Source organism: Cyanistes caeruleus, chromosome Z, assembly GCF_971803275.1.
Source record: "Cyanistes caeruleus chromosome Z, bCyaCae1.hap1.1, whole genome shotgun sequence".
Taxonomy (NCBI): Eukaryota; Metazoa; Chordata; class Aves; order Passeriformes; family Paridae; genus Cyanistes; species Cyanistes caeruleus.
The window spans coordinates 53,595,101-53,608,184 of NC_141732.1; the positions used below are offsets into that span (position 1 = coordinate 53,595,101).

The 13,084-nt window shown below is 41.8% G+C and overlaps 1 protein-coding gene across 9 annotated transcripts in view; it reads right to left on the reverse strand.

Annotated features, from left to right (window-relative positions):
- Positions 1 to 1,405: 1,405 nt before the first annotated feature.
- RCL1 (RNA terminal phosphate cyclase like 1) overlaps positions 1,406 to 13,084 on the reverse strand; it is a 37,917-nt gene continuing 26,238 nt past the window's right edge. For all 9 annotated transcript variants that reach the window (XM_086867927.1, XM_023943668.2, XM_023943669.2 and 6 more), the window contains 2 exons: positions 10,528 to 10,631; positions 1,406 to 3,016 (listed from right to left, as the gene is read on the reverse strand). In XM_086867927.1, the coding sequence (XP_086724053.1) occupies positions 2,866 to 3,016; positions 10,528 to 10,631 (255 nt within the window). In that variant the 3' untranslated portion in view covers positions 1,406 to 2,865. The remainder of the gene's footprint in view (positions 3,017 to 10,527; positions 10,632 to 13,084) is intronic.

The window sequence follows — 13,084 nt, forward strand, 5'->3', positions numbered from 1 at the left end:
AGGGTGGTGAACTGGTCTGGCAGGTTGCCCAACGTAGTTGTGGATGCCCAATCCCTCGAAGTGTTCAAAGCCAGACTGAATGGGTCTTTGAGCAACCTGGTTGGGGGATGGTGGAGCCAGATGATCTGTGAGGTCTCTTCCAACCAAAACCATTCTGATTCTGTGATCAGAGCTGTTCACCCAAAGGGATTAACTAAATTACTGATGGATTGTTCAAAGAGTACAGGATTATTCATGTACAGCTAACCCCTTCAAATTTAAGTTACCCGAGTATTACTCTGCTGTGGATGGACTGAGATGAGAGATGTGCCTCCTAGTAACTGTAATATTTACCAAAAAGTCTGTGGCTACCAACACTATGAATTTTTTTCACCAAAAATTAATTTCCTCTGTCCAGCTCTAAACTTAACTATATTACTGCTTGTGTAATCAAACCACCAAAACAGATGTCAATTGCTGTTTTGCCATTAAACACATAGCTTTTATCTGCAGGATTTCCTTCTAATAAGTACTTTTCCCAGAATATGAAGGCCAAATAATTTCAAGCAAGTTCTTACCTAAAACCTCCTCTGGAATTGTTAATATTTCTCCAAAGAGTGACTCTTCTGGAAAAATGTATTAGTTTCATATACCTTTCCTTTTCTCTGTAAAGCAACAAGCAAATTCAGAGTTGCAGCAAGTGTGGTGCTGCAGAGCTGTGCAGTTTGCAGCAGGGCTAAGGCCTACCAGTCCAATTTTAACACTGAGGTTAAGTACAGGTAATTGTGTGACATAATTATTGCTTAAGAATCTGCTGCTTGGGCAACTTATGTCTCTACGCCTGGTGCAACTGGAACATTTGGAAAAACTCACAGCTTTATAAGCTTAAAAATAATAAAGCTTTTAATTTTTGAAGTTGTGACAATACTTAAAAATTTTTATTTAAGCAAATTTTGGAAATCGGAGCTGTGGCTTTAATTAATCTTTAATTAATGTAAGCTTTATATTTTTATTCCAGTGGCTTTTTAGTTGATATATTTCACCTTTTGGATCAGTCGCGCCTTATATTTTGGGTAATTTTAATTCATAAGGTTACCAGCTTTTTCATTACATAGTGACAGAGGGGAGCAAGGTAAATTCTTTCAGGCCTATATATCTTTTTCTAACTTGAAATGTAAAAAATATAGTCATGATTTTATTTCACATCCTATTGTTTTATTTAGGATTTCCTTAGCTGCAAGTCAAATTTTTGAAAGCTAGTAAATGATAAGAAGGCTTCACCCTTTCCCTTCCTCCCTCTCTGGCGACTCCCAAAACTGTTTTTTTGATGTATTAGTTCAAGATAGCCATTTATGTTATGATTTCCAGGCTTTTTTTTTTCCCCCCAGTTTTTGTTGGTTTTGGTTTAAAGAGAACTAAAACCTTATTTAGGAAAAAAATTACTTTATTTTTTCAAATCACATGTGACACATTGCAACAAGAATGAACTACAGTAAAAAAGTTACTCATATGGCTGCAAAAGTTAACAAAACAAAACTAATACCGAAGTTTTGTCAAAGTCCTTTTTGGGTCCAATATATATTCTTCATACTACAGACGTAATACCCACTTTACAGTGGCATCAGAGAGTTTGTAAAACCATTTTAACACAGTCAGTAGTATCTGCTCTCTCTATATACCAGCTTTTGACATAGTTTTATTTTTCTCCAGACACATGAAGTACAGTCTGAAGTCAAATATAAATTTCTTCGCTTGTCAGGAGTTCAGCATTAACTTCAACAGGTTTGCCTGGAATCTACCAGGAGCCTTCGTGGGTAAGTATTTTCAACCTGGTAGAAACTTTTTTGCATCTGTCAATCCAAGCACACAGTCCATAAAGCATTATTGGCACTTTAAAAAGGGAGCAGATGCACAAAGTATGATGGTGGAACTGAATACATTTTTCTTTCTCAAAGCCTACAGCTATTTTTGCTACCACTCACAACTAATTGTGAATCATGTGTATAGCTTGCCAAACAAATCTAAAATGAATATTTGTGATAAGTCAAAAGCTGCCATGGAAGTCTCTCCTCCCATGTCCATCTTTGAAAAAGAGGCTAAAACTATTCAGTGTAGGCTATCATCTCTTCTGCAGCATTCTAACATTAGGAAAAATAAAAGACAGATACTTTATTCTTGCCGTGACACTGCAACCCAGAGATGAGCTTAGCTGGTCAAAGCATGGTGCTAATAATGCCAAGTCACGGGTTTCATCCCTGTATAGGCCATTGACTTAAGAGCTGAACTCAGTGATCCTTCTGGGTCCTTTCCAACTCAGACTATTTTGTGATTCTGTGAATTTAGTAAATGTAAACAGGAGAGGAGCATCTGATAAATTCTACACACATGCAATGTATAAACAAAGAATTTAATTTTCATGCCAGTATCATCTCTGCAATTATCTAAAGAATCTAATATTTCCATTGTGATAATTTGTTTTGCGATGCAAAACTTGTTTTGGTCTATTTTGTTTTCCCTCTCTATCTAAACCTTTCAGAAAAAACTGAGTGAAATCAGTAAATACATAAAATCAGAGCACTCACCTCATTAAGGCTTGAGACCACACTGACATGAGGCACTTGTGTCCTATTCAGTGGAATACAGTGCAAAGAGTCCCAAGTCAGCTGAGACTCCAGAGAGCCACTCTAAGCACAGAATACTGGCATTGCATTTATAAATAGCACAGATCTAAATAGTCTAATGTCAGCTTTATTGTTTACATGCAGTGAGCTTGGATACCCTCACCTGGAATCATCACAGGTCTCCCTGTGCCAAAGTACACAGACAGGTAGGTTTTATTAGATCTTTGCAGCATTTTCTGTCTTTCACAAAGTCTGTAGATGTTTTTTATCTTATAGTTTTACTGAGGTTGTGAAATCCAATGCCAACACATGTCATTAAGACTTTCTCCCCGCCTGTGTGTTCTTCCTCAGTGGTCTTGGTTTCAATTTTAAACATGATTTGGAAGAAGCTTCTGAGGTGTCGCAGAAACTCAATTCTGAATGAGAGAAAATAATACAGTTTAAGAAACAAAACAGAAAGACCAATAGCATTATGTGCTAACACAAATTCCAGCAATGAGTATGGTGACTGAAATATGAAAATATTGCTTGGTACAGAGAAACAGGGCTACAAGCACCAAACACTGTTCTCACTTTTGTTGTAGAATTAGCTAATGACCCCTACTGAAACCTCTGCACGCTCTGTATAAGCAGAAAGAGGAATGGTATGGTGGTAATTTAGCAAGACAAAATTGTGAGGGAAGAAGAAAGGAGATAAAGTTGCCAGGCAAGTAATTTACTCCTGATGCTGACTCTTCATCAGGGCTATATGAACCACATACCAGCCTGTGATTCTCCTTTCCCTTGCCCAATGTTTAAAGCAGAAATAAAATATAAACAGGGATAGCCAAAAGACTGGATACAGACTTTAAGAGAGATCCCAAAGTATGTGTTTGATTTCTGACTGATTAATGAGTTCTCCACTTCTCAGTTAAATGTTTCATTATTCATTATTAGAATTCATTAGAATTACATCCAGACTCAGAATTCTTCCCATTTTCCCATTTTCAGAAAAAAAAAAAAAATTCCTTTCATCATTTCAGACAGAAAGGCAAGAAGAAACTAAACAATAACACTGATCCTAAACAAACACAGACTGAAGGGTAACACAAAAAACTATAAACAAATAATAAAAAAACCCCAAAAACATCCAAGAAAACACTTTTATTGGCTTCTCCAAAAGAGGGAACATGCAATTGCAGCAAAAGACTACCAAAAAAATTTGTAATTGCTCCTGGCGGAAATTTGGATTCTTCCAGTCATGGCCACAAGCAGCTCTGCAGTCTTGAGCTAAGACTGAATTTCCTCCAGCAATTGGTATATGCTTTTCACAGTTTAAAGAAAGGAAATGTGGACATCCTGTTCACACATTGGCTTGTCTGCTCTACATGCTGAAAGCATAATTGCAAGCTAATCACACATACATCATTACAACAAATCAAGAGTAAGTACCCACAAAATGGGAAGAAGGAGACCAAAAGCCTAAGACTATCCCCACTGCGACATCATGAGGCCTCTGAAAGCCTCTTGGCAGCTCCTATTCACAGAAATTGTGAAGGAGTACAAGGAAAATTGCAGGAGCAAAATTGCTTTATACACTTCAGATGGGCACACTGCTACTCCTGCACTCAGATATATGCACAGGAGAGGAGGAAAATGGCAGGAACTGGAAAAAGAGAGGCTACTTTACCCATACTGGTGTGTGCTTGGGATGATCTTATCTCTGAGGCAATCTGCTAAATACCTCTGCAGGGTGAATGTGGGAACATTTCTCCCAGTGCTGTGTATACTTTCTCTTGCACCTTCCTGGACTGATAGCTTGCCTCAGCACAGACACCAGCTCTCTCATCTCTCAGATGGACTAACAGTTGAAAGGAAGAACTGAGAAGCACCTTTTCTTCTGTGCCTCCCCAGCTCCAAGGTTTCTGATTGCAGCTATAGTAGGCAAATGGGCATATGCTGGCACAAATGGTCCAGTAAAGCTGACAGTCAACAAGATCTGTATCAACCTTCTCCTTAGCTGAGTCCTCTCAGAGGCTCTGGCAGTGTGACAAGAAAGCAGCCAACCCCAAAACAGCAGGAGTAGCATGCTGAACTGCAAGGAGGGCACAGAATAAACTGTTAAAATGCCAGAGGCCATGTGGAGGCCAGAGACTCAGGGAAAAATCCTAAAAGGTGATCAGGAAACTCTGCAACATGTTGGTGGGATCAGTTGAGTCCAATACCTCTCTTTGCACATAGGTGGTCGACCCTGCATCTCTGCCTCTTCTCCCTTTTAAATAAAGGCAGAGTGAGAAAAATATCAGCCCTCATGTACATGAGAAAGGCTCGCTGGAGTGCATACAAGGGGCAGGCTGCCTGGGGACATCAAGGGAGAATGTAGAAGCAGCAAAAGGCCAGCTTTGTCTTGTAGCAGTGGAAGCACAAATGGTGTGAGCCCTGAAAATAGAAGAGAAAGAGGCGGGAAGGTAGGGGTATGTGAGAGAAAGCAAGCTTGCAATAGCTCTGAGGTTGGTCTGGGTCACGGGTGGACACCTCCAGTAAGAGTGCAGGCTGCACCAACCACACAGACACAGGCTGGAGGACTGAGGGAGGGGGTGAAAGGTACAGAGAAGGTTTATTTTGCTGAAAATTTACACTGTGTGTTCAGGCAAGAACAAGGCAGCAACTGAACAGAACTACTCCTTAGGTGCAGGGACAACTATGTGAGCCACACTGGAGGCCTTACAGCCAACAACAAGAGTAAAAGGCCTGTTTATCTAAGTGCTGTCTTTTACCCAAAGCCTGCTAAGAATTACCAAAAAGTACAAAAGAACTTCACATACTGGGCAAAGCAAACAACTAACAGACCAGTGTGAGAGAAGACCTGTGCACCAGCAGTGCATTCTTGGTTCAGCTGCCCTGGGACCTGCACAGGGCTTTGCCTGGTAGTACTGGCAGCCCCAGGACTGCTCTCCTGAGTCCTGCCAGAGACCTTCTGTGGTAGTTTGGCATTTAGAAAAACAAAGTGGAAAACACCAACTGAAGTGATTTATTTGAGAGAGGCTGCTGGGAGCTTCTTCTCTGCTTGAGATCAGGCCAGTAGCTGGGCAGTTCTCAGAACTGACAGCATTTTTAACCACTGAAAAGTGAGATCACTTTGTGAATACCACCTTTAAAAAAGCCTGGGAACTGCTTATCTCTTTCTTTCTGGCTTTCAAAAGTATCAGCACTCTAGTGTGGCTGGTCCTGCTCCCCCATGGCCTCTGCGGCCCAGTGCAGGCTGGGCAGCAGCTCCTGGGCAGGGGATGGAGGCTGCAGGGCTTCCCCCTGGCCCCAGGCTGGGCCAGGCTCTGCTGCAGCCCCTCCCAGGAAACCCTCCAGGTCCCATTCCAGTGGGGTGGCTGAAGCCCTTCCCAGGGGACCCCCAGCCCTAGGCTGGGCCAGGCCACAGCTGCTGACATCTCACCAATATTTCCCCCCATGGCCTGCACAGAGAGCTCCAGGCCAAGCACCATTTGCTCTGGGCTGAAAGAGGCACCAAAGCGGTTTGAAATCTGACACCATCAATACCTGGCCGAGGCTTGGGCCAGATTCAACCCTTTCACTACACAGATGAGACCTAGAGACTTTAATCAACTCTCCAGAGAGAGGAAAGTGGGAGTGATTGACATGTAAAAGACAACATGAAACATCAAGTCAGTAAGAGAAAGAGTCAAGCCTCAGATGGAAGGAGAATGAGGAGATGCTTTAATAAGCTGAAATATTCTTTTGGTCGGGCCATGAAGATGGACAATAATGTTCTGAAAAACTCCTTTAATTAATGAATGAGTATTGGGGGGGGATGAAGAATTCAAATTGTAGATCTGAGCAGAGGTATCCATTGATGAAGCTAAGCAGATGGTGCAGTAACTGTGATCCCATGAGATGCCTGAACAGAGAGAAAGAGAAGTGAGAGCTGATGAAGACCCTTTGCCCCAGGGGAAAGAAGAAGAAAAACCTCTGTTCCCAGAGATGATCACAGAGACAGATGAAAAGAACCTTTGCCTTTGAATAACTCAAAATAATACCCCTTGAGTTGATGGCCCATGAACACACCTCTAAGTCTTCTGAAAATGAGAGGAAGGCATGATGGCAGAGTTTTTTCCCAGGTGGCTGCCAATCATAAAAATGAAAAGCCATGAGAAAACTTTTCTTGTGGAGAACTCTCCATAGAATGACAAGAGGAAACTCCTCTCCCTACAGAAACTGATGAAAAAGACTATTGTATAGCTGGTTCTGCTTTAACATCCCAGGTTTTGTCTCTACGGTATCAGCTGAGAAAGGAAAAAGGTTGGGTCGGGGGGAGAAAATGTTTCTGTTTCTGGGCATCATCATCAGAGGAGAAACTGAAAGTGTCAGCTTGGCTGACAGAGGCAGAGGCATCCTAACCCCACCTCTTGAAGCCCCTAAACCGTTGCAAAGCCATGGATTGGGGCACTCAGGCTTTCCTGTTGCTGTCCTTCAAATAACACTGGCTCATGCTGATCCACCTGTCTGCAGACAGGTCTGTCCTGTCAGACTGACCTCTGTGAGTTAGTGGCATGGCCAGCACCCTGCACTTGATTTTAAGCTCAGCTTGACAGAAAGGCACTTGCTTCTGTGAAATATGGATGCTAAGAAAGGGGTAATGCAGACAGCTGATGGTCATGCAGACTGGACCCATTGCCACTCAACACAGCCCTGCTGTCTTGGTGTTGCCTTGGTGCTGCTCATGGTGTTGCCTGCCCTTCCACTCCCCATTGTTAGTTGAGGCAGCAGATATCTCTCATGAAAATAAGAAAGTTCCTCATTCTAATGGACATATTCCAGAGCATTTTGTCCCCATGTGATGCTCTCAGCAGCCAGCTGAACTGTCACATTCATGCTGTTTTATGCTGGACAGAGAAGACAATCTAGCATAACATAGCTTTTAAGTAACATCAGATTCTGTAGGGTGAAAGTGTTAAATGTCTCAGAGACATGAGACAAATGCTGAGAGAAAAGAAGAAACAAGGACATGGAACATGGCAATATGGCAATTTACTTCATAAGCTTGTGTGTCCAATGAGTTGCTTTGGAGCCAAATTTACCAGCCCCCTATAAGCAGTCTTAGTTGAGGGCATGGGGGTGCTGTATAAAAAGCTGCATTCTATCTGAACAGATCCTCACAGGACTGATGAATCACCGATTCTCACAGAAACATAGATTTTATGATGTACTGCTTCTGTATGTGTACTCCTGACCTTTATCCCTGCTGAATACACCTAGCTTGGAAGAAGTGACAACCCACCAACTTGAACTCAGCCTGCTTACAAAATAAACTAATGCATTTTCTTGATTTTTGCAGAACAAAATAAGGGTAAAAAATTAAAAAATACAATGACAACTGATTGGACTGTCTCATATACTTAACTGTGAACTTCAAACACTAATATCTACTCTTCTGAAACCTTCCACATGAATACTTACTTTACAGGGGATTACTTCCCTTTTGTGCAATGGGACACTTCCCTGCCTTCCCTCAAAATCTGATGAATGTTGTTTCCAAGGTATCAGGAGTTGAGAGGAGCAGTTAGGTAATTTTTAGCTCTCATGTGATGGCACCACCATTCTTCAGTTATCACAGTACTGTACCTTTCACGTATACAGCATCGGTACCATGATAACCGAAAAAGGACAGTTCATACTCTTACTATTTGATGCCATTGTCAGATAAACAGACCTCCCCTCATTTGACTAAAGAATAACTGCTCAGTCTCCAGGAAAAAAACTGTGATTTAGTAAATCTCTTGCAAATCTGAAAAATTAAAGTTTTGATAATGGATGCTGTTTCCCTAACAAGTTTCTCCTAGAATTCAATTTGGCCACTGCTGTGAAAGATAATAAAAAGTGTTTTTATATATACCTTAAAAGCTTAAGGAAGCCCAAGGAAAATCTTCATGCTTACTGGATGCAGAGAGGAACATCATCACCAAGGATGAGGAAAAGACTGAGTTACTTTAATGGTAAGACTCTTATCCTCAGGGCCACCAGCCCCCTGAGCTGGGGTCAGGGAGCAGAATAGATCTTCTGCAATACACAAAGTACCGAGCCATTTAGACACTCAGATGTCTATGGGACTGGATGGGATTCACTCAAGGGTACTGAGGAAGCTGGCAGAAGCACTCAGCAAGCTGCTCTCCATCGCGTAGCATCAGTCCTGGCTAACTGAGCAGGTCCCAGACGACTGGAAGTTGTCCAGTGTGATGCTCATACCAGCAGGGTCAGAAAAAAGACCCAGGGAACTACAGTAATAGCCCATGGCTTGGATGGGTATCCTCTATCCTAAAAAACCATCTGTATGGTTGGGCCCAGCGATTGGTGGTAGATGGAGGCAAATGCAGCTGGTGGCCAGTCACCGGTGGTGCTCCCCAGGGCTCAGAACTGGGGCCAGTTCTGGATGGGGAGATTGAGTGTTGAAACACCAGCCAGTGTGCTGCATCAATTTCAACAACTGATGTTGAAACATCAGCCAGTTTGCAGATGACACCAAGCTGTGTGGGAGTGTTGATCTGCTGGAGGGCAGGCAGGCTCTGTAGAGGGATCTGCACAGGCTGGATCATGGGCCAAGGCCGTGCTGTGAGGTTCAACAAGGCCCAGAGCTGGGTCCTGCCCTCGGGTCACAACAGCCCCAGGCAGTGCCACAGGCTGGGGCAGAGTGGCTGGAAAGCTGCCCAGAGGAAAAGGCCCTGGGGGTGCTGGTGACAGCAGCTGAACAGGAGCCAGCAGTGCCCAGGTGGCCAAGGAGGCCAATGGCACCCTGGCCTGTGCCAGCAATAGTGTGGCCAGCAGGAGCAGGCAGGGATTGTTCCCTGTACTCAGGGCTGGGGAAGCCACACCTTGAACTGTGTGTTCAGTTTTGGGCCCCTCACTCCAAGAAAGACACCAAGGTGCTGGAGGGAGACCAGAGAAGGGCAATGGAGCTGGTGAAGGGTCTGAAACACCAGTCCTATGAGGAGCAGCTGAGGGAGCTGGGGGTGTTTAGCCTGGAGAAAAGGTGGCTCAGGGGAGACACTAGTACTCTGTAACTGAGACACAACTGGGGAGACACAACTGCCTGAAAGGGTAGGTGAGGGTTTGGTCTCTTCTCCCAGGCAACAAATGATAGGATTAGAGGAAATAGCCACAAGCTGCACCAGCGAAGATTAAGGTTGGATATCAGGAAAAGTTTTTTTACTGCAAGGGTTGTTAAGAATTGAAATGAGTGCTGAAGGAGTCACAATCTGTGGAAGTGTTGAAGAAACAACCAGACCTAGCACTACAGTCTATTTAAGAAATAGTGTTCAGTCAAAAGTTGGACTTGATGATCTTAGATGTATTTTCCAACCTTGATGATTCTGTGATTCTGTAACCTGTGTTACAACTAGCAGTATAAGAAATTATTTTTTTTCCTATCCTCTGAACAACTATCAGCTACAGACAAAGCTTTAGTAAAAACTGAGACTGAAGGACCAGATAGGATTCTGCTGTCCAATAAAACCTTGAAACAGCTCCATGAATTGAAGTCTTAAGCTGTTTAATAGGAAAAATAGCAGCCTTAGAGTTTGGCTAGCCATATGAAATATGGCATTTAATGATACAGCTACAGAGAGATCACTAGGAAAAACATAGTAGTGTACCCTAGGCAACAAAAAGCCAACTGATGTACACATTCATTCCAGGTAAAGAACCATCAATAAACCCTGTCTCTGCAATTCCTAGAAACAGGAATAATAGAGAACAGTAAGGAACTCATCTAACATGTAGAAACAAACTCTAGGCAACTTATACCACTTGTCTCATTTGAAGTCAGGTACTAGTTATTCTATTTGTTACCACAGGCAAAGTCTTCCATATATAAAAATAGCTGTGAAATAAGACCAGTGAATTAAAACAAAGATGTGTAATTGAACTGAACATAACAACTTACGTGTATGGCGACAGAGGTCCCAACAGGACTTTGGAAACATCCCGCTGTCCAAGTGTCATAAGGAGCAGAGCAAGGCTCTGATTTGTTGAATCTACACAGCCTCCCTGCAAACCAAAATGTTTTAATAATTAATCTCTGTACAAACCAGAAATTGGGATGGGAGGAGAGTAACAAAGGCAAAAGATACACTTAAAAGGCTGAAATACCACTCCCAATTTTTAAGGGACAAGAAAAAAAAAAAAATCTAGATTTTTTTAACAACAACAAATTAAGTTCACATGGCAGGCTGGGACAAGACCAGAACTAAATCAAAACCCATAAGAAGGTGAAACATCCCTCCTATTCTAACATCCCAGAATGTAAACACTGAAGAATTTCTTTGCAGTAAACCGAAAAGAAGTATTAGTTTTAGTTCACATGTGTCTGAAGATCCATGAATTCCAGCCCTTTATGATAACGATAGTTATATTTGGACAAACAGTTCAGTTTTAGCAAACTTAAAAAAAAAAACCCACAAAACCCCTTGCTGCCAACTTTTGGGGGCTTAGACTTGTAAAACATTTCCCCTCCATAATTAAATTGAAACTTTTTTTTTTTAATTGCTAAGTGAAAGAGCCACACATAAAATTAAGTAGAACCACACATGCTCTTGTACATATTTGACTGTAGTAAGTCATATGCAATGTAAATTGTTCTGTATGTGGAAGGTGTTTACTATGATGCATACATTAATTAGAACTGGAAGGCTAGAATTAGAAATAAGAATTGCTTACAAAGCTGATATATAAATTTAAAGGGATATTTTCGGTCAAGGCTGCTGTAGAGATTATTTACCAACTACGGCTATGCAAAACCACTGAAAATAGAAAAAAATCTGTCATTATTTTGGACTGTTCTTATATTCATACTGATCCACAGCCATATGAAATCTATGAACAGTGTTCTGCTGCATCAGGCCTAATGCTACATCCTTTGAATAGGCTCTTAGGAGAGGCTGAAACTAAAAGGTCTTATTTTTAAAACCAAATCCTCTAATGAGGTAAACTGACAGCTACCTTTGTTGACAAAGGTAACCTATAATAATTTCAAGATATAACACTATCCAAGAAGGCAAAAGAAAAAATAAATTTCGGACTACATAGATTAAGAGAATCAGCCAGTGTGACAACCTCAACACATTTAGTCAGTGAGAGGCCGAAAGGGAGAGCCTTTCCAAGGGAGGATTCTGAAGATTTTATTTTCAGGATGGCCTTGCTTCTGTGTGACAAGCCTCAGCTCCATTCTTCTGAAAAAAAAATCTGCATTTCATGCAATGAACTACAGCACAGCAAAATAAGTAGCTCTATTACATTCAATACCATGACCCAATTCCTAAAACATGCTCTTACAGCAGTACTTGCCCTTTTAACTGTGTGAACTTGCCATACCAAAATGAAGTTCACATACTCAAACCTATGGGATCGATAAAAATTGTGCTTTATCTTGAGTGAACAGCGTACTTGCAGAATTTGCAGGTGCAGTCTAGAGCCACAGATCTCACCAGTTTTATTTGCCAAAGAGAAATACATACAAGAAGCAGATAAGGGTTTGGTAAGGAGTATTCCTGACACTGGACTCTCTGTAGTTATAGTTTAGCTAGTAATTCAAAATGCTTCTTACTACTTGGATGAAAGCTTCACGTTCTCTGGGCCTGTTTTGTTTCTCTACAGCTGAAAATATTATAAAGTATCTACTTTTATAACCAAATTCATACAAAAACTTCAATCAGCATGGAGATAACCATGTCCTAAGAAATATATCAAAACACAATGCATCCATCATGTCCTAACTGCTTACATAAGCTCTCTCGCTGCAGTGAGTCAGTCACCCCCAGTACTGCTGTGCAGTAGCAATCTGTTATGTCCATTTGTGGTGGTACATTCCCCACCCCCATCCCCTTGGGCCACTCTACAATCTCCTCAGGAATTCGTATTAGACACTGACCTTGATTAATGGTTCCTGGGCAGTTAAGTTCCTTTTTAAATCACCAGAAAGAGTCTGTCCCTAGGAACTGCCTAACAAACTGCTGTTTTCTAATGGACAGCCTTGGAACATTATTTTTGTCTAAATCATAGCCCAGGTGGAACAATACTATTGTTACTGCACTTTTTGATGAAAATTCCAGTAACAACTGACCCAGACTGTGGCCAGAACAGAGAATGACAGAAGGCTAAAGCCAAGCATCTCATAACACTATAGGCAGCAGTACTAGGTAAGGGTCTTTGAGTTCTTCAAGGCCTCAGCAAGTTTCAGCAGCACCTCCCTCTAAGTGGTACACCTCTTGAAGCTCAACAACCCTCAAGTCTGCAGTACTTGGAGAAAATCACCAAAAGCTGTTGACAGGGCCTGGGCTGATACACTCAACCCTCAAAGCTTAACTCTTCACGTGTTGACAGGTACAAAGCCATCTGACATATTTTACTAAACTTATATACATCTTTATGTCTACGTGTGTGCATGTATGAATTGATTTAAATACACTACAGCAAGCATAGTACTTGTTGCCATCTCTTAATTG